The sequence below is a fragment of the Protobothrops mucrosquamatus genome, unplaced genomic scaffold (assembly GCF_001527695.2).
Source record: "Protobothrops mucrosquamatus isolate PMUCROS unplaced genomic scaffold, P.Mucros_1.0 scaffold787, whole genome shotgun sequence".
NCBI lineage: Eukaryota > Metazoa > Chordata > Lepidosauria > Squamata > Viperidae > Protobothrops > Protobothrops mucrosquamatus.
In genome coordinates, this window is record NW_015387055.1 from 217922 (window position 1) to 235960 (window position 18039).

At 51.6% G+C, this 18039-nt stretch overlaps 1 protein-coding gene across 1 annotated transcript in view; it reads left to right on the forward strand.

Annotated features, from left to right (window-relative positions):
- Window positions 1-18039, forward strand: part of NRXN2 (neurexin 2) — a 253526-nt gene that overhangs the window by 100512 nt on the left and 134975 nt on the right. Inside the window, exons 7-14 of the mRNA XM_029284646.1 lie at window positions 3024-3185; window positions 4507-4945; window positions 6037-6420; window positions 7138-7341; window positions 10526-10552; window positions 14288-14407; window positions 16207-16588; window positions 17672-17862. Coding sequence (XP_029140479.1) covers window positions 3024-3185; window positions 4507-4945; window positions 6037-6420; window positions 7138-7341; window positions 10526-10552; window positions 14288-14407; window positions 16207-16588; window positions 17672-17862 — 1909 coding nt within the window. The remainder of the gene's footprint in view (window positions 1-3023; window positions 3186-4506; window positions 4946-6036; window positions 6421-7137; window positions 7342-10525; window positions 10553-14287; window positions 14408-16206; window positions 16589-17671; window positions 17863-18039) is intronic.

Here is an 18039-nt window from a genome sequence, read left to right on the forward strand (position 1 = left end):
TAGATAGATAGATAGATAGATAGATAGATAGATAGATAGATAGATAGATAGATGAAAGGTAGGTAGGTAGGTAGGTAGGTAGGTAGATAGATAGATAGATAGATAGATAGATAGATAGATAGATGAAAGGTAGGTAGGTAGGTAGGTAGGTAGGTAGGTAGATAGATAGATAGATAGATAGATAGATAGATAGATAGATAGATAGGTAGGTAGATAAATAGATAAATAGATAAATAGATAAATAGATATATAGGTAGATGGATGATAGATAGATAGATAGATAGATAGATAGATAGATAGATAGATAGATGAAAGGTAGGTAGGTAGGTAGGTAGGTAGGTAGATAGATAGATAGATAGATAGATAGATAGGTAGGTAGATAAATAGATAAATAGATAAATAGATAAATAGATATATAGGTAGATGGATGATAGATAGATAGATAGATAGATAGATAGATAGATAGATAGATAGATAGATAGATAGAGTAGGTAGGTAGATGATACATAGATGATAGGTAGAATGATAGATAGGTAGGTAGGTTGGTAGGTAGGTTGGTAGGTAGGCGTGTCTCATTTAACAATGGTCCTGCTTAGCCATGGGAGTTATAGTCGTAAACCGAGGACTATCTCTAGGATTGCCTCACTTAGCAATGTTTATTCAGTTTCTATCCTCTCTTCTGAATCAAAACCAGGCCGGAGTCATTGGTCCTTCAAAAGTACGAACCAAGATGTCCAGTTAAAACCTTACAGCTCTTTAAACAAAAACCAGTCAGAAATTACAAGAATGAAGGCCAATCTGTATCTCCCAGGATCCGATCCGGGTCGGTTACCGGCACCAGAGGCTTCGTCTGCTGGAGCATCCCCATCCTTGGAGATCTTCTCTCCAGGCACGGCTGAGTCCGAAAGATCCGAAGAGTAAGCCTCAGGTGCCGGTGACCGACCCGGATTGGATCCTACAGAAATTAGATGATTTCCCAGAGAAAGGAGTCATTTCTCCTTAGTTCTAAGTTGCTTCTCTCCTTGATTTGTTTCCGTGGTCCTGGAAGTGCTCCACATGGCCAACTCCTCCAGTTTCTTCCCACAGGGCTTGGATTCTGGCCACCTGCTTATCCTTGTGACCTAACTCTAAACCTCTTTCCAGTTTTCTCCGAATCCTTCCTAAAGTTTGATGCTTGGATCACGACACAAAATTCAAGCTGGGCTCCGACCAATGCAAAATAAAGCAGAAAACTCTTCTTTTAATTGAAACACAATGCATCTGCTGACACTTTCAATTATCTTCGTCTTCTTGCCAGCCCATCAGCTCAAGTTGTAGGCGACTAACATTCCAAAATCATTTTTATAAGTACAACTCTCAAGCCGGCTCTTCCCTCAGCCTAAACCTCTCCCTTAAGAGTCCTTGTTTCCTAAGTGAAGCCGGTTAAATGCACAGTGTTGCATTTGTCTCTGTTAAATATTATTTTTTGAACGCTATTTCCATCTTCAGGCGTATTAGCATTCCCTTCCGTTGTCTGTCGCAAGAAACCTACAAATTAACTTCCTCTTTGCAAGCCAATTTAACCCAGCTGCTTCCAGGCGTGATCCAAGCCCAGCTCCCGAATGGAATAGCAATAGCAACAGTATGTATGTACCTCTTCACAATGCTTTACAGCCCTCTCTAAGCAGTTTACAGAGTCAGCCTCTTGCCCCCTGCAACAATCTGGGTCCTCATTTTACCTGCCTCGGAAGGACGGAAGGCTGAGTCAGCCTTGAGCCGGTCAGGATTGAAGTCCTGGCTGTGGGCAGAGTTAGCCTGCAATGCAGCATTCTAACCACTAGGAAGAAAGGAAGGAAGGAAGGAAGGAAGGAAGGAAGGAAGGAAGGAAGGAAGGAAGGAAAATAGCACTAGCATTTAGACTTATATACTGCTTCACGGTGCTTTACAGCCCTCTCTAAGCGGTTTACAGAGTCAGCATTTTGCCCCCAACGATCCGAGTCCTCATTTTACCGACCTCGGAAGGCGGAGCCAACTTTGAGCTGGTCAGGTAGATGACTGACGGGGGTAGTTCTCGACTCAACAACCATTCACTTAGCGACCTTTGGAAGTTAGAACGGCATTCGAAAAGTGACAACCGGTCGTCACAACTGTTGCAGCACCCCCGCTGTTTGGTGATGACCAGAATTTGAACCCTTGACAGCCTGCATGTATTTATGATGGTTGCACTGAGAGTTGGGTTCCTGCGAGACGCTGAAGTTCAGACGAACCAAGCGTTCCTCCGAGCCTCGCGTGTTGGGTGAACCCACGCACCCGAAGAGTCCCGACAGCAGAAAACCAGGAGCTTCAAGTCAAAGCAACTGTTCTTCTGCCAGAGCAGGCGTAAGCGCCCTTCCTGCCTCGTCTGGGTTTCACCTGCTCCCCAACTTCGGATTTCTTCCCTCCAGCTCTGCACGCTCCTCCCCAAACAGCCGCGGGAAAGGGCAGCCCTGGATTGGCAGAGCCAACCTGCAGCTCGCCGGAGCATCGGGCAATGGGCGTGCTGAGAGCGGAGCGTGGGGGGAGTGGGTTGCATAGTATAGTCCAGGGGTAGGCAACCTCGGCTCTTTTATGACTCGTGGACTTCAACTCCCAGAATTCCTGAGCCAGCCATGCATGGCTGGCTCAGGAATTCTGGGAGTTGAAGTCCACGAGTCATAAAAGAGCCGAGGTTGCCTACCCCTGGTATAGTTACAGTACTCAGTTCCCCTTCTGGACCATCCAGCCTTGTGCAGATGTTCTCCCCTTGACAGCTGCTCTCTCTGTCCCTCTTCCTCCCCCTCCCCTTCCCCAAAAGACCCTGCCCAGAAGGAAAAAAAAAAAAAACCACCGTGGCATTTCTCCGAAGAGACAACCAGACCGGAAAATAAGTTGGCAGCCCCGTTTCCCAAGCCTCCCCGCCCTCCCCGTCTCCCATCAGTCCTGTGGTTGGTTAACACTCTGTTGTCTCCTTGTCTCTCCCCCCCCCACACCCCCCTCCCCGCAACCTCTGCGCTCACGACGGACAGGTGACTATCTCCGTGGACGGAATCCTGACCACCACCGGATACACCCAAGAGGACTATACCATGCTGGGCTCGGACGACTTCTTCTATATCGGAGGGAGTCCCAACACGGCGGATCTCCCGGGGTCTCCCGTCAGCAACAATTTTATGGGATGCCTCAAGGATGTGAGTCGCTGGGGAGGGGGGGGATGGTTGGGATAAGGTGGGGGGCGGTGCGCGGGTGGGACTGAACTTAGTGCTAGGGGAAGAAGGAACAGGGAGCACCTACTCTGCTTGATCCTTCCGCTCCCCGGTTTCTTAGCACAGTTTAGGGTTTTTCATGTCACTCGTACTGTTCGTATTGTTTCCATGTGTTTGCCTTTGCGAGATGGGTAACCATGTATAAATCAATTTAATATGTAAAGCCTCTAGTCCTCATGGTCTCAGGAGCTAGGAATTCTGGGAGCCACCACCACCTCCTGATGATGATGATGATGATGATGATGATGATGATGATAATAATAATAATAATAATAATAATAATAATAATAATAATAATAATAATAATAATAATAATAATAATAATAAATAAAAGCATAACACCCGGACTTAACAATTGTCGATAAGAAAGACAAAAAAGTCTGGATAGTGGACGTGGCAGTGCCTGGAGACAGCAGAATAGACGAGAAAGAACTGGAGAAGATAACAAAATACAAAGACCTACAAATAGAAATAGAAAGACTGTGGCAAAGGCAAGCAAGGGTAGTCCCAATAGTCATAGGCGTCTTGGGTGCAATCCCAAAACAACTGGAGCACCACTTGAACACCATCATCGGCATTGACAAATTCACCATTAGTCAATTGCAAAAGGCGGCCTTACTAGGAACTGCTTTCATCCTGCGATGATATCTGTAATATCATCAAACATCCACATCTGCCTATCCCAGGTCCTTGGGAAGGATTCGATAGGTAGACAAAAATGCCAAATCCAGTCTGAACATCTGGCTGACTGTGCAATGATCCATAATAACAATAATAATAACAACAACAAAATCAACCTTCTTAACAATTGGCATGACTTACATACATAACTCTGGACTCATAAATCAAGGACTGCTTGCCTTAATTTTGCACGACTGTTTGATTTGGCAGTACGATCATCAATCTCCTCTGTTTTTTGAACTAGATCTGATGCCTCTGATTTGGAGACAATATTGCACTGTCAACTGTCCCTCCTGTGTGCTTTGTTCAGGCAAGGCCTCCCTCCAGCTGGCTGAAACAGCCACACCAAAGTGATGCCAAACCGGGGAACCCTTCAGTCTGCTGGCCTTCAGGCCTGCAATACGGACCTTGTTCTGAGCCGGATTCAATTCAACCCCGTGCAATGGACCGGTTGATCTCCACCGGTCAGGCAGTTCAGATTGGATGGAGCTGACAATGGCACTGGAAGGAGAGGGCTACTGACGGATATCTGGCTGACGCTGCTGCTCTTCTCCTTTCCTTGCAGGTGGTCTACAAGAATAACGACTTCAAACTGGAGTTGTCCCGCTTGGCCAAGGAAGGGGATCCTAAGATGAAGATCAACGGTGACCTGGTCTTCCGTTGCGAGAACGTCGCCGCCCTCGATCCCGTCACCTTCGAGTCGCCCGAGGCCTACATTTCCCTGCCCAAGTGGAACACCAAGAAGACCGGCTCCATCTCCTTTGATTTCCGGACCACCGAGCCCAACGGGCTTCTCCTCTTCAGCCACGGCCGGCTCCAGCCGCCGAAGGAGAGCCGATCGGAGCGCGTGCACAAGGCCGATTATTTTGCCATGGAGCTTCTGGACGGCTACCTTTACCTGCTGCTGGACATGGGCTCGGGGGGCATCAAAATGCGGGCCAGCACCAAGAAAGTGAACGACGGGGAGTGGTGCCACGTGGACTTCCAGCGCGACGGGCGCAAGGGTGGGTGTGCGTGCGTCCTGAGCGGCCGTGCCTTGTCTTTCATTCAGCACTGACGGGCAAGGAAGGAGGCGTTGTCGGGTGGGCCGATGCTTCAGCAGTGGGAGGGAGGCAAGCGAAGGAATCTGGTTGCGGTTTCATCTTCCAGATCAATTTCTTTTTTTATTCTTTACCAGACAACCTATTATATAACCTGTTGGGTTGTCCACTGTCAATATTTACTCACCTGGAAACATTAACAAAGTGACCACAGGCGGGCAAAGAGACAGTGGAAGCCGGCGAGACTTCCAACTTTTGACTTCCCGCCAGCTTCCCCATTGACTTGGTGGGAAGCTGGCAGGGAGCGTCAGAAGCCTACGATCCCCCGACAGTGGGAGTACGGCGGCTACAGGTTTGCCCATATGTTTGATATGGAGATCCTTGAAATTTCAATTGTAGGGGAGAGGCGGGGGGATCTACTCATTCTTTAAGCTGGCAGAAGTGAGATGGCATTGTTGCCCTGGGACGAGCCATTTTGGCTAAAGAAAGGCGACAGACGGACAGGAAAGTCCTAGTAACACATTAGATTCATTTTCTGGCCTTATCTTGGCGGCAGAGCGTAGGGAATTTGGGAAGAGACCCTCCTGCCCCCTTTCTTTCCATTTTTCTTTCCGTGTCGTTATCGGAGAACTGGAAGGGCTGCCGGCGGTCCCCGAATCTCTTTTCTGCCACATGGAAGGCTGCCTCCCTCCCTGTCCCCTATTTCACTCAGGATCTGCAGGAATCCCCCGGCTGAAAGCCCACTTGCCAGTGAGGTCCTGTGATTTCAACAGGATCCCTGACCGTTCCCTCACTGATCCGGTAACTGGCAATTACAGAAAGCGGGTGAATTGAATCAGGTAGTCCTCGACTTAAGGGCCACAGCTGAGCCCAGAATTTAGGTTGCTAAGTGAGACGTTTGTTAAGGGAGCTTTGCCCCATTTGTTGTGAATCACTGCAGGGGTTGATCTAGTAAGTGAGTCTCTTTCCAGAGAAGGTCACAACGGGGGATCCCGTGACTCCGGGGCACTGCGAGGGCCGTACGCGTGAACCGGCTCTCTCTCCCTCTCTCCCAGGTTCCATCTCGGTCAACAGCCGCAGCACCCCCTTCCTGGCCAGCGGGGAGAGCGAGATTTTGGACCTGGACAGCGAGATGTACCTGGGGGGTCTTCCCGAGAACCGCCTGGACCTCATCCTGCCCCCGGAGGTCTGGACGGCCTTCCTGAACTACGGCTACGTGGGTTGCGTGCGGGACCTCTTCATCGACGGCAAGAGCCGGGACGTGCGCCGCTTGGCCGAGGTGCAGAGCGTCTCCGGGGTCTCCAGCTTCTGCTCCCGGGAGACCCTCAAGCAATGCGGCAGCTCCCCCTGCCACAACGGGGGCCTGTGCCGGGAGGGCTGGAACCGCTTCATCTGCGACTGCCTGGGCACCGGCTACCTGGGCCGGCTGTGTGAGAGAGGTGAGGGGGTGGAGGGGGTGGCTGGATGTAGGCCACCACTCTCAGGCTGGGTTCACACAACCTCCTGAACTAGGCTCGGCTGCAATCCGGGGGTGGCAATGATCAGGTCTAGTGGTTGGCTTCCACTGAATCAAGGGCTCCTTCCTTCCTTCCTTCCTTCCCTCCCTCCCTCCCTCCCTCCCTCCCTCCTTCCCTTCTTTCCCTTCCTTCCTTCCCTCCCTCCCTCCTTTCCTTCCTTTCCTCCCTCCCTCCTTCCCTTCTTTCCCTTCCTTCCTTCCTTCCTTCCCTCCCTCCCTCCTTCCCTTCTTTCCCTTCCTTCCTTCCTTCATCTCCCTCCCTCCCTCCCTCCCTCCCTCCCTTCCTTCCTTCCTTCCTTCCTTCCTTCCTTCCTTCCTTCCGTTTTTGGCTGGTGAGTTAGCATATTTTGTGAAGACAGAAAACGGGATAATTTAATAGCCAAGCTGGCCTGTTTTGCAAACCTAGCCACTGGGTGGCTCGGGGTAAAGTGATCCCACTTTCCTTACCTGCACCTGACAGGTAGAAAGGCAGATATTCACCCAACATGCTTTGATTTGCCCAACTGGTTGGGGGGGGAGTTCTGAGAGTTGACGTTCACCCACCTGAAAGATGCTGAGATTCAGGCCAAGCCTCCGGCTATTCTAATTCCTACCTGCCTGGCTTTTTCTTCCCTCCCAACCCCCCCCCTCCCCGGGACAGAGGCCACGGTGCTAAGCTACGACGGGAGCATGTACATGAAGATCATGCTGCCCACGGTCATGCACACCGAGGCCGAAGACGTGTCCCTCCGGTTCATGTCGCAGCGGGCGTACGGCTTCATGATGGCCACCACTTCCAAGGAGTCGGCCGACACCCTCCGCCTGGAGCTGGACGGGGGACAGATGAAGCTCACGGTCAACCTAGGTAACCAGCTGGCCCGGCCAGGGACGGTCCCATCCTCAGCCTTCCGTCCTCTCTGTCCAGAGAGCCACACTGGGGAAGCTACATGACGGGTGGGAGGGAGGTGAACCTCAACACTGCTCACCAGGGGACTTAATCCCAGCAGAGGAATCTTCAGAAAAAAAGACCCTTTCCGCAATTGCAAAAATCCCGTCTCTTTGGCTGCAGGTGAAAAATCCACTCGCTGGCTCGGAGCCTCATGCAGAAATATTTACACTTCTGGCTCTCTGTTTGGGAAGGCCTGGCGTCCCTTGCGAACGCCCCGTCCCAGAGGGGATACTCATGAGTAAAGGCCCCCCCTTGTAAGGAAGGAGTAGAGAGGCGCAAAACATTCCAATTTCTCTCGCTATTTTCAGCTCAGAAGATCCCGTCTTCATCTAATGCTTGTTTGGATGATTTCGTAAGGGTTTTGAGTCCCAAACAGCTGCTATTTGAGTTTGAGACAGATGTCAGGAGCCTGGATGGCCTCTGAGATAGTCGGAGCGGCCCGTTTGAACTCCAGATGTTTCCCACATTTTTAGGAAGAAGGCTTGAGACGTTGTTCCAAAGTCTCGTGTCCCCCCAGCCTTTGCGGAACAGGCTGAAAACGTCCCTGCTGGGTAGGCCACCTTGGGCCACTCCTGTGGGGTCAAACACAGGTCGTCCTCGATTCATGACCATAATTGAGCCCAACATTGATGCTGTTAAGGGAGATGTTTGTTAAGGGAGTTTTGCCCCATTTTACGACCGTTCTTGTCACAGTTGCTGCAGTTGTTAACTTAGGAACACGGTCGTTAAGTGATATTTATAATTTTCAGACTTTGGGTGACCACAATTTCCCTTATCTCACTTCATAACAAACTATAATATCCATTTTGTCCATTTAAGTATAACCTTCTTCTATTTCTTAAGAGTTTATCTATTTCCCACCGTATTAAATCATCTAGTGAATAACACAATATCCCCTATAAAAGGGCCAAGCCCTGTGGTCATTACGCAAAATAAAAATAAAAATAAAAATAAAAATTACATGACCGCGCCGGACTTAACGACATCCCTTCCCATTTGGGTGTTCAGTGAATCACTGTCAATCTTAAGCCAGGCGCCACGTGATGGTGACCTGCGCTTTTGCCACCCCCTTCCCCTTTGGCTCTTGAACCCAGGACCGTCCTAAATGCGAGGATGGGTTGCAAAGCTGTTTTGGGGGTTTTTTCTAAAACCATCCTACCTTCTAAGGGTCCCTAAAATAAGGCAGTTCGGTGAGCGAGCACGACCTGTTAAAAAAAAAAATAATGCAATCAAAGCGTATGTGAAGATCGCCTCCCTTTAGTGCGGATAGGTAATAACTCCACCCCGGTGGATATTTACTCATGAGTAATCCCAAGGAGAGGGTTTGCCTGGCCAATAATTTATTGGGAAGCCAATCAAACCCAGCCAGAAATAAGGGTGTGAAGAACCAGCAGTTGAAGGCCTGATGTTTGCCTTCCCTGGTCTCTTTCTCAGGCACTTGGAGGTCCTGTTGTGAGCCCGGGTGGATTTGGATTCCTCATATGTCACACACACACACACACACACACACACACACACACACACACACCCACTCAGATTTCTCTGCACGTGGGATGAGATGAAAGAGCCCATGGTGGGAGGCAGCCTTGGGAACAGGTTGGTCTACTAGCACCGCCCCCCTTGAGGATCCAACGCGGGCGCAGAGTTTGAGCCTGTTTCTTGGGCGTGGGGGGGTCCTTCCCTCCCTGCCTCTGCCAGCCCCCTCTCCTGACCATCGGACCACCCTCGTGGTGGCCGGGCAGAGAGAGAGAGAGAGAGGGCTGACTCTGCTTCCTGGATCCCACCTGTCCCCTGTCGTTGCGGGTTTTGACCCTTCATCGGTGCATAAAGAGCCAGCCCAGAGCAAGCAGCCACAGTGACCCAAATTCAGTCTCTCTCTCCCACCCCCCCACCCGCAGCCTTCCCCTTCCTGCTTCCCAGGATTCCTCTCTTCCCTCTCACCCCCCAACCCGGGAACTTCTGCCTTCCCACGAGAGAGATGTTTCCCGGTCCTGTGGCTGCTTGCACCCACTGCTCTGTGGAGGTTGACGGCACGCCGTGGCCCAGCTGTGCAGCTTGCGGAAAGGGAGGGGGTGGCAGCCGAGGCGTCCTGGCTGGTGGGAGGCATTGAGCTGGGGGGGGAGGGGGGAGGAATGGATGCCACTTCCCAATTTTGCCCCCTTTCCCTGCACAGCTGATCAACACAAGGGAGCCGCTTGCCAGCGCCGAGGGAGCCCCCCCCCAAACGATGGGCAAAGTCAGTCTGTAGCGTTCAAGATTGGAATCAGAAGCGGTGGCGGCCGGTTTCTCCGCCATGGCACCCCTAATTTGGGACCGGGCCCAAGCCCGCTGTTTTCTGGTGCTCGCAGTGGCCAATGGGCCGGGGCACATTTTGAGCATCGCCCACTGGGCACAGGTGGTCAGGAAAGACCGTATGGCAGTGTCTCTCGGCCCGAGCAACTTTGAGACGGGTGGACTTCATTCAACTCCCAGAATTCCCTAGCCAGAAAGGGGAGCTCATCAAGCCACCGAAGAAGCAGCCATCCTGCTAGAACGGTCTGCAGTCTTTTGTGCACAGATCAGCGGTGCTGGCTGGGAGATTCTGGGAGTTGAAGCCCACCCACCTTAAAGCATGCTGGCTGGGGGATTCTGGGAGTTGAAGCCCACCCATCTTAAAGCATGCTGGCTGGGGGACTCTGGGAGTTGAAGTCCACCCACCTTAAAGCATGCTGGCTGGGCGAATCTGGGAGTTGAAGTCCACCTGTGTTAAAGTGGCCAAGGTTGAGCAACATGGGCATCGGTGGATAACTTGAGCTGCCCCACCCTTTGGCTTTTGGTGGTGTTGGTGGTACAGAAAACAGCCGGAACCAAATTGGTGTTTGTGCCATGGATCGAGAGGCTCCCGGCCCCCTCTGCTTTCCAGGGGTCGCCAGCTGGGATCCTGACCCCCCCCATCCCCGGTGCCAGCGCAAGCGTCTCCCTTGGGGCCTGCCCGTCCCCAGAGGGTGGCCTGCATTGCTGTATTTTTTGGGTGTTTGGTGACAGATGTTTCCTTGAAGGATATAAAACTCTCTCGTTCTCTTCTCTCTCTCCCCCTCCCCACCCCGGCCCCCCGTCTCAGACTGTGTCAGGATAGGCTGTAACCCCAGTAAGTTGCCTTCTCATTTTTTTTCTCTCTCTCTCTCTTTTGGAATCTTTCTCTTTCTCTCTTTCTTTCTTTCTTTCTCTCTGCATCCATCTTTTCAACCCCTCCTTTTTCTTCAGCTCGCTTGCTTTGAAGCCCGCAGTTTTGGGGCTTCCCTGCTTGGGCCTTGTGGAAGAGGACATGCGTGTGCGTGTGTATGTTTGCATGTGCGTCTGTGTAACGGGGGGGGGACGGAGCTTTTGAAGGAGACAGACCGAAAGATGGAAGAGGAGATGGGGAGGTGGTTAGAGGCTGGAAAACCGGGAGGGGTAAACTTTCCCAGAGGAACGGTGGAGTCTCCCATCTTTCACAAGAAAAGAACAAGGACTGTGGGGTCCTTGGTGCAATCTGAGCTGGGTTGTTTCCTTGCGGACGTTTCATCACCCAACTAGATAACAGTATCAGCGCTAGAAGGGAGCGGGTATAAACAAGTGGCTTGCCCTGCCAGTGTTGGTGGGAGAGATGACGTTACCTAGTCAGATATATGTAAATATACTTAAATGTGGAGACTCTAGATCAGTGGTGGCGAACCTATGGCACGCGTGCCAGAGGCGGCACTCGGAGCCCTCTCTGTGGGCACCCGCGCCATTGCCCCAACCTTGCTTCCCCCACGACCCCCTCATCAGCAGCCCCCCTGGAGGAGAGTCGCCCCCGAGGGCGGCCCACGCGGAGCAGCGCAGCCAAGGACATGGCAGCCAGGCAGCGTAGACAAGACTCTGCCCTCACGCCCCATCGCGCACAGTTGATGCTGTGGGGTGCGGGCAGAGGGCGTGGCCACCATGGCGCTGCTGGGCTACCTGGGCGATCTGCGGTGGGTCCTGGAGGCGGTGAGTGGCCCTGCGGGCAGGCGGGGTGCAGCGGGAGCGGGGCCAGTTTTTGGGCACTCGGACTCTAAAAGGTTCGCCATCGTTGCTCTGGATAATGCAGAGAAGAGCAACAAAGATGATTAGAGGACTGGAGGCTAAAACATATGAAGAACGATTGTCTGGTTTAACGAAGAGAAGGACTTGGGGGACGTGAAAGCAGCCTTCCAATATTTGAGGGGCTGCCACAGACACGAGGGGGTCAACTTATTCTCCAAAGCACCAGAAGGCAGGACAAGGGCCAATGGATGATCAAGGAGGGAAGCAACCTAGAAACTAGGAGAAACTTCTTGACAGTGAGGACAATTAACAGCTGGCCTCCAGATGTTGTGGGTGCTCCATCACTGGAGGCTTTTAAGAAGAGACTGGACAGCCACTTGTCTGAAATGGTATAGAGACTCTCCTGCTCAAACAGGGGGCTGGACTAGAAGACCTCCAAGGTCCCTTCCAACTCCGTTATACGGTTAAGTCACCAAACATCCGTGAGCAAACCACCAAGCTTAGAGCATCAAGGACCCCACGATTCAACCCCGAGTTAAAACATTCTCTCCTGCTAGTAAGAACTCTGCAGGATCGGGCCCACGGCCCATTTAGCCCAGGCCTCTGACTAAATACCCTTGAGGAGCTAACAAACATTTTTAATACGCTTACTTAATTTAGTTTATACATGCATCATTAACAAGACCATCTTTAATCAGAAAGAAAACGTTCCAAAGACAAAAAAAAAAAACACAAACTAAAAACTCAAGTTAATAAAGAGGAAGAAAAGACACCCCATCTTTTACACTATGTGTAACGGTGTATTTTACAATCGTATAAGAGCCCTGGTGGCGCCAGGGGTCAGAATGCAGCACTGCAGGCACACTCTGCCCACTGCCAGCAGTTCGATCCCGACTGGCTCAAGGTTGACTCAGCCTTCCGTCCTTCCAAGGCCGGTAAAATGAGGACCCAGATTGTTGGGGGGCAACAGACTGAGTCTATAAACCGCTTGGAGGGGGCTGTAAAGCACTGTGAAGCGGTATATAAGTCTAGGCAGCATACTAAAAAGCAGAGACATCACCCTGCCAACAAAGGTGCGTAGAGTCAAGGCCACGGTTTTCCCAGTTGCAATGTATGGTTGTGAAAGTTGGACCATAAGAAAGGCTGAGCGCCAAAGAATGGAGGCCTTTGAACTCTGGTGCTGGAGAAGACTCCTGCGAGTCCCCTGGACTGCGAGGCGATCCAACCGGTCAGTCCTGGAGGAGATCAACCCCGACTGCTCTTTAGAAGGCCAGATCCTGAAGTTGAAACTCAAGTCCTTTGGCCACCTAATGAGAAGGAAGGACTCCCTGGAGAAGAGCCTGATGCTGGGAAAGATGGAGGGCAAGAGAAGAAGCGGACGACAGAGAAGGAGGTGGCTGGATGGAGTCACTGAAGCAGGAGGCGTGAGCTTCAATGGACTCCAGAAGGTGGTAGAGGACAGGAAGGCCTGGAGGAACGTTGTCCATGGGGTCATGATGGGTCGGACACGACTTCGCAACTAACAACAACAACAAATATTTTATATGGTTCATATTATAGTGGTGAATTCATTAGTGAACCAGTGACTAGGTTGAATAGGATAAAAATGAACAAATAGGGACAGGACTGGGGCTCCTTCTTCTAGGTGGCCCCACAGCAATGGGGATCCAAGGCCTGTGATTCAAGAGGCAGGAAACGCTTCTCCAAGGGTAGGTCCTACCGACGTGCAAGTGGTCAGGAGTTCCACATGACAAGAAAGACGTTCTTTTAGAAGGCTGAGATTTTTCTTTCATTTAGCCCCGATGGATGATCCCGAGGTGGAACACGGCGAGAAAGGGAGGAAAAAAAAGTCTCCTTTTGCACGTTTTAAAATTTGCCTCTGTCCCATCTCTCCGTTCCTCCCTCGGCTGCAAGGTTAAAAATTCCCCAATGTTTAATCTTTCCCTGTACCAGAACTTTCTCTAAATCTTCCTAAATTAGAATGGTGGCCTGCTTTTTGCAAAATAATAATAATTTTTTTTTTTATGCTTACGGAGGCAGCCCAGAAAATTTGATCCCTCTTTATGGGATCGCAAGCAGATTTAGATGAAGGCAAAGCCCGTTGGGCACAAAAGGAGATGGTTTTTAGTATTGCCTGTTCACCGCCCTGAGTCCCGCAAGGGAGATAGGGCGGTATATAAATTTAATAAATAAATAATAAATAAATAAATCAGGAAACAGGCCAAAATTGCTTTTTGCCCAGGCGAATTGCATAATCCGTGGGAAGAAGGGGAGAAGCCGTATCCCCTGCTTGGCTCACAAGGGCATGGACAGGTGTGCCTTGTCCTGTAGGAGGAGGCTCCATGGTCACACCTGTGGCCAGGTGAGCCTGGCTGCTAAACTCTGGACACTAATCCCAGAGGCAGGTGAGTTGGGGAACTGGCAGGCTTTGGTGGGGAGAGAGGGGGGTTTCCAGATGTGAGGTTCTGGCTGGGGAATTCTGGGAGCTGACTTCCACCCATCTTAAAGTTGCCCCAGTGGAGAAACAAGGCTTGATCAAGGCTTGATCAGGAATAAGGTAACCCCACCAGCATGGGACTCGTCTGCCACGTGTTTGAATGCACATGCTTGCTTTCCGAGGCTTGTATATGTGTGTGTGTGTGTATGTGTGTGTGAGAGAGAATGTATACACTTACTGCAGGGGTGAATGGTCTGGTGAAATTGTTGGCTGGGAATTCTCTGTCTCTGGGGCTGTGTTCCCTAAACGGGGGTCTGGGTCCGTGGGAGGGTGGGGAATCCACCCACTCTCAGATCCCCCCGAAAACAGCTGCTCTTGACCTCACCGTCCTGCCCACAGGTAAAGGGCCAGAAACTCTCTTTGCTGGCCACAAACTCAACGACAACGAATGGCACACCGTCCGGGTGGTCCGGCGTGGGAAGAACCTGCAGCTCTCTGTGGACAACGTCACCGTGGAAGGTAAGCCAGAGAGGAACAGATGCACGCGATACAAAGACCGGGTTCGCACAACCCCTTAGACCAGAGGTCTTCAAACTTGGCCTTTTGGTGACTTGTGGATTTCAACTCCCAGAATTCCTCAGCCAGGCACGCTGGCTGAGGAATTCTGGGAGTTGAAGTCCCCTCCTCTTAAAGTCTATATCAGGGGTCTTCAAGCTTGGCCCTTGTATGACTTACGGACTTCAACTCCCAGAATTCCTCAGCCAGGCACACTGGCTGAGGAGTTCTGGGAGTTGAAGTCCATAAGCAGGGGTCTTCAAACTTGGCCCTTTGATGACTTGTGGACTTCAACTCCCAGAATTCCTCAGCCAGGCACGATCCGTATACAGGCCATCCTCGACTTACGACAGTTCATTTAGTGACCGTTCGAAGTTACAACAGCACCGGAAAAAGGGAATTATTTAATGACCGTTCGAAGTTACAACAGCACCGGAAAAAAGAGATTTTCATACTGAACGACCGTTGTAGCATCTCCATGGTCACCTGACCAAAATTCAGACGCTTTGGCAACTGACTCATATTTACGACGGTTGCAGTATCCCCGGGTCACGTGATCCCCTTTTTGCGACCTTCCAGGCGAGCAAAGCCCGCGGGGGAGCCCGATTCACTTCACAACCGGGTTAGCAACTTAACAACTGCAGGGCTTCGCTTAGCAACCGTGAGAGGAAAGATCGTAAACTGGGGCAAAATTCACTTAAGGACTGTCTCGCTTAACAACAGAAATTTGGGGCTCGATTATAGTCGTAAGTCGAGGACGACCGGCATTTCCTTCCCCCTGTGTTTAAGGCCATCCTGTGCATCAGATGAAGGGGGGGCTGCCCAGCTCACAAATGCTTCAGCTTGTGATAAACAGTGGAAAAGAGGCTGCCAGATGTTGGAGCCCTGCAAACTCACACAATCCTGCTCTTACCTGTGTTCACCTGTCCCTTTGCCATTCTTCCTTTCTGCCACAAGAGGGCAGCAAGCCATCTTGGAAATGGTTCCTTTCCTTTCCTGACTCAGGCTCTTAAACAATCGCCCACTTTGGCCACTAGGGGGAGATTCAGAACAAGCCATCCTGGCTTGTAAACAAAACAGCTGGATTCTGGTCCAGCTGCCATTCTGCAACGGGCAAAACCTGGTTTGCTGCGCTGTGGCTTTGCACGCTGTACATATCCACCCGTTTGTGGCTATGTAGACAAATGGGTGTAATTGTGGCTGTGTCTACGGAGAGCTTCTGCACCGGAGACAAATTTGTTGCGTGTCTAATCACACTTGGCCACTCTGATTAGTATTCAATTTAATTCAGTTCAGTTCATTTGGCCCACATATGAATTGTGCAGAGTCAGAAGACAGATTTAATTCAGTCATCAAGTTAGGCGTGCAGATCCAGCCCACCAGGATTAGACCCTGATTAATAGCGATGATGATGATGGATAGAATTAATAGCATTACAGTCAAAGGGGCGGACAGGCTACAGAGAAGTGAAGCTGGAAATAAAAGTTTGGCTAAAGTGGACAGCCACTGAAATGGTATAGGATCTCCTGCTTGAGCAGGGGGCTGGACTAGTAGACCTCCGAGGTCCCTGATTGATTGATTGGGGCTGAAAGGGCTTTGCCAGGCTTCTGAAAACCTTGGATTCCTGCAAGCTCTTAACCCGGTTCCTGATTTAGCCTCTTTGCTGGATTTTCCTGGGCACGGCCTCTCTCTCCGAGGCCTTGCCGGCTCTCTGCTTGGCATGCTAATATTTTGCCCCCCTCCCCTTTGCTCGGCCCAAGCAGGGCAGATGGCGGGCGCCCACACCCGCCTGGAGTTCCACAACATCGAGACGGGCATCATGACGGAACGGCGGTTCATCTCCATGGTGCCCTCCAACTTCATTGGCCACCTGAGCAGCCTGATCTTCAACGGGATGCCCTACATGGACCTCTGCAAGAACGGCGACATCAGCTACTGCGAGCTGAACGCCCGCTTCGGCCTGCGCAGCATCATCGCCGACCCGGTCACCTTCAAGAGCAAGGCCAGCTACCTGGCGCTGGCCACGCTGCAGGCCTACGCCTCCATGCACCTCTTCTTCCAGTTCAAGACCACGGCCACCGACGGGCTCATCCTCTTCAACAGCGGCAACGGCAACGACTTCATCGTGGTGGAGCTCGTCAAAGGGTGAGGCGTGGGCCCCCCGTGGGCCCTGGCCAGGCGGCTTGGCCGTCCGGCAAGCACATGGCAGGGACAGGGTCAGTTGTCCCTCTGCGTCCTCTGCCAGAATCTGCCTCTCCACCAGAGCCCTTTGCCCACTGAGAGGCGTTTCCGTTCCATCCTCTCTCTCCCCATACAGTAGGCTCCCCCCTCCCCGGCACCCGTTGGTCAATGACAAATTCTGCTTTAAAGAAACATCTTCCTCCTTTTTTCCTTCCTTCCTTCCTTCCTTCCTTCCTTCCTTCCTTCCTTCCTCCTTCCTTCCTTCCTTCCTTCCTTCCTATCCTTCCTTCCTATCTCTTCTTCCTTCCTTCCTATCTCTCCATCCTTCCTTCCTTCCTTCCTTCCTTCCTTCCTTCCTTCCTTCCTTCCTATCTCTCCTTTTTCCTTCCTATCTCTCCTTTCTATCTCTCCTTCCTTCTTTCCTTTCCTTCCTTCTTATATCTCCTTCCTTCCTTCCTTCCTTCCTTCCTTCCTTCCTTCCTTCCGTCTTTCCTGTCTCTCCTTCCTACCTACCTACCTATCTCCCCTCCCTCCCTCTTTTTAGGAATCCCAGCCAAACTAAATGACCACCTCCGATTTTCCGCCCCTCCCTGCATGTCGCCCTCTGGGCTCTCCAAGCACTGGGTCCCCAGCCCGGCCCTGGGTTCCTCCTATTGCAGACAGACGATAGAGATGGCAGTGCAGAGAGGAGCCTGTCTTGATGGAGGTCCAGGCATCAAACTTCTCCCCCTGCCCTTTGGAGTTTTAATGGCTGCTCAGGGCGTCTCTCGGGGCCCCTGGAAGACCCTGCTCTGGGCTGGCCTTGTCCTCCTCCTGCCTGGGCAGCTGCTGATTCCTGCCTTGTAAGATTAGGCCCTCGGAGGCCCAAATAAAATGGAAATATTTACGTCTGGTGAGGAACTGGAATGAAATCCTCTGCTTTCGTCAGCTGCTTTTCTCAGCAGGGTGCGGCTTGGCTAGCTGACGTGAGCCACCTACTGCCCATGTTCTCAATTGAATTGAATTTCTTTTTTTTTTCTGATTCCTTCTGTTCCGGCCACCCTCTAGGTACATCCACTACGTTTTCGACCTGGGCAACGGGCCATCGCTGATGAAGGGGAATTCGGACAAGCCAGTAAACGACAACCAGTGGCACAACGTCATTGTGTCCCGCGACACTAACAACGTCCACACGCTGAAGATCGGCTCGCGCACTGTCACACAGCACTCCAATGGCGCCCGCAACCTGGACCTCAAAGGTGAGCCAGGAAATTTCCACCAGGTGGGATCCTCCTCCAGGGTGCTGAAAGGGCAACTCCTAGCCCTGCAGTCAGAACTACAGAACCCATCATCCGGAGACTCTGGAAGGGATCAAAGCAGCAGTTTCCGGTTGAGGCACCAGGGGGCGACATTTAGGCCTTCAGCCCCCCCCCCCC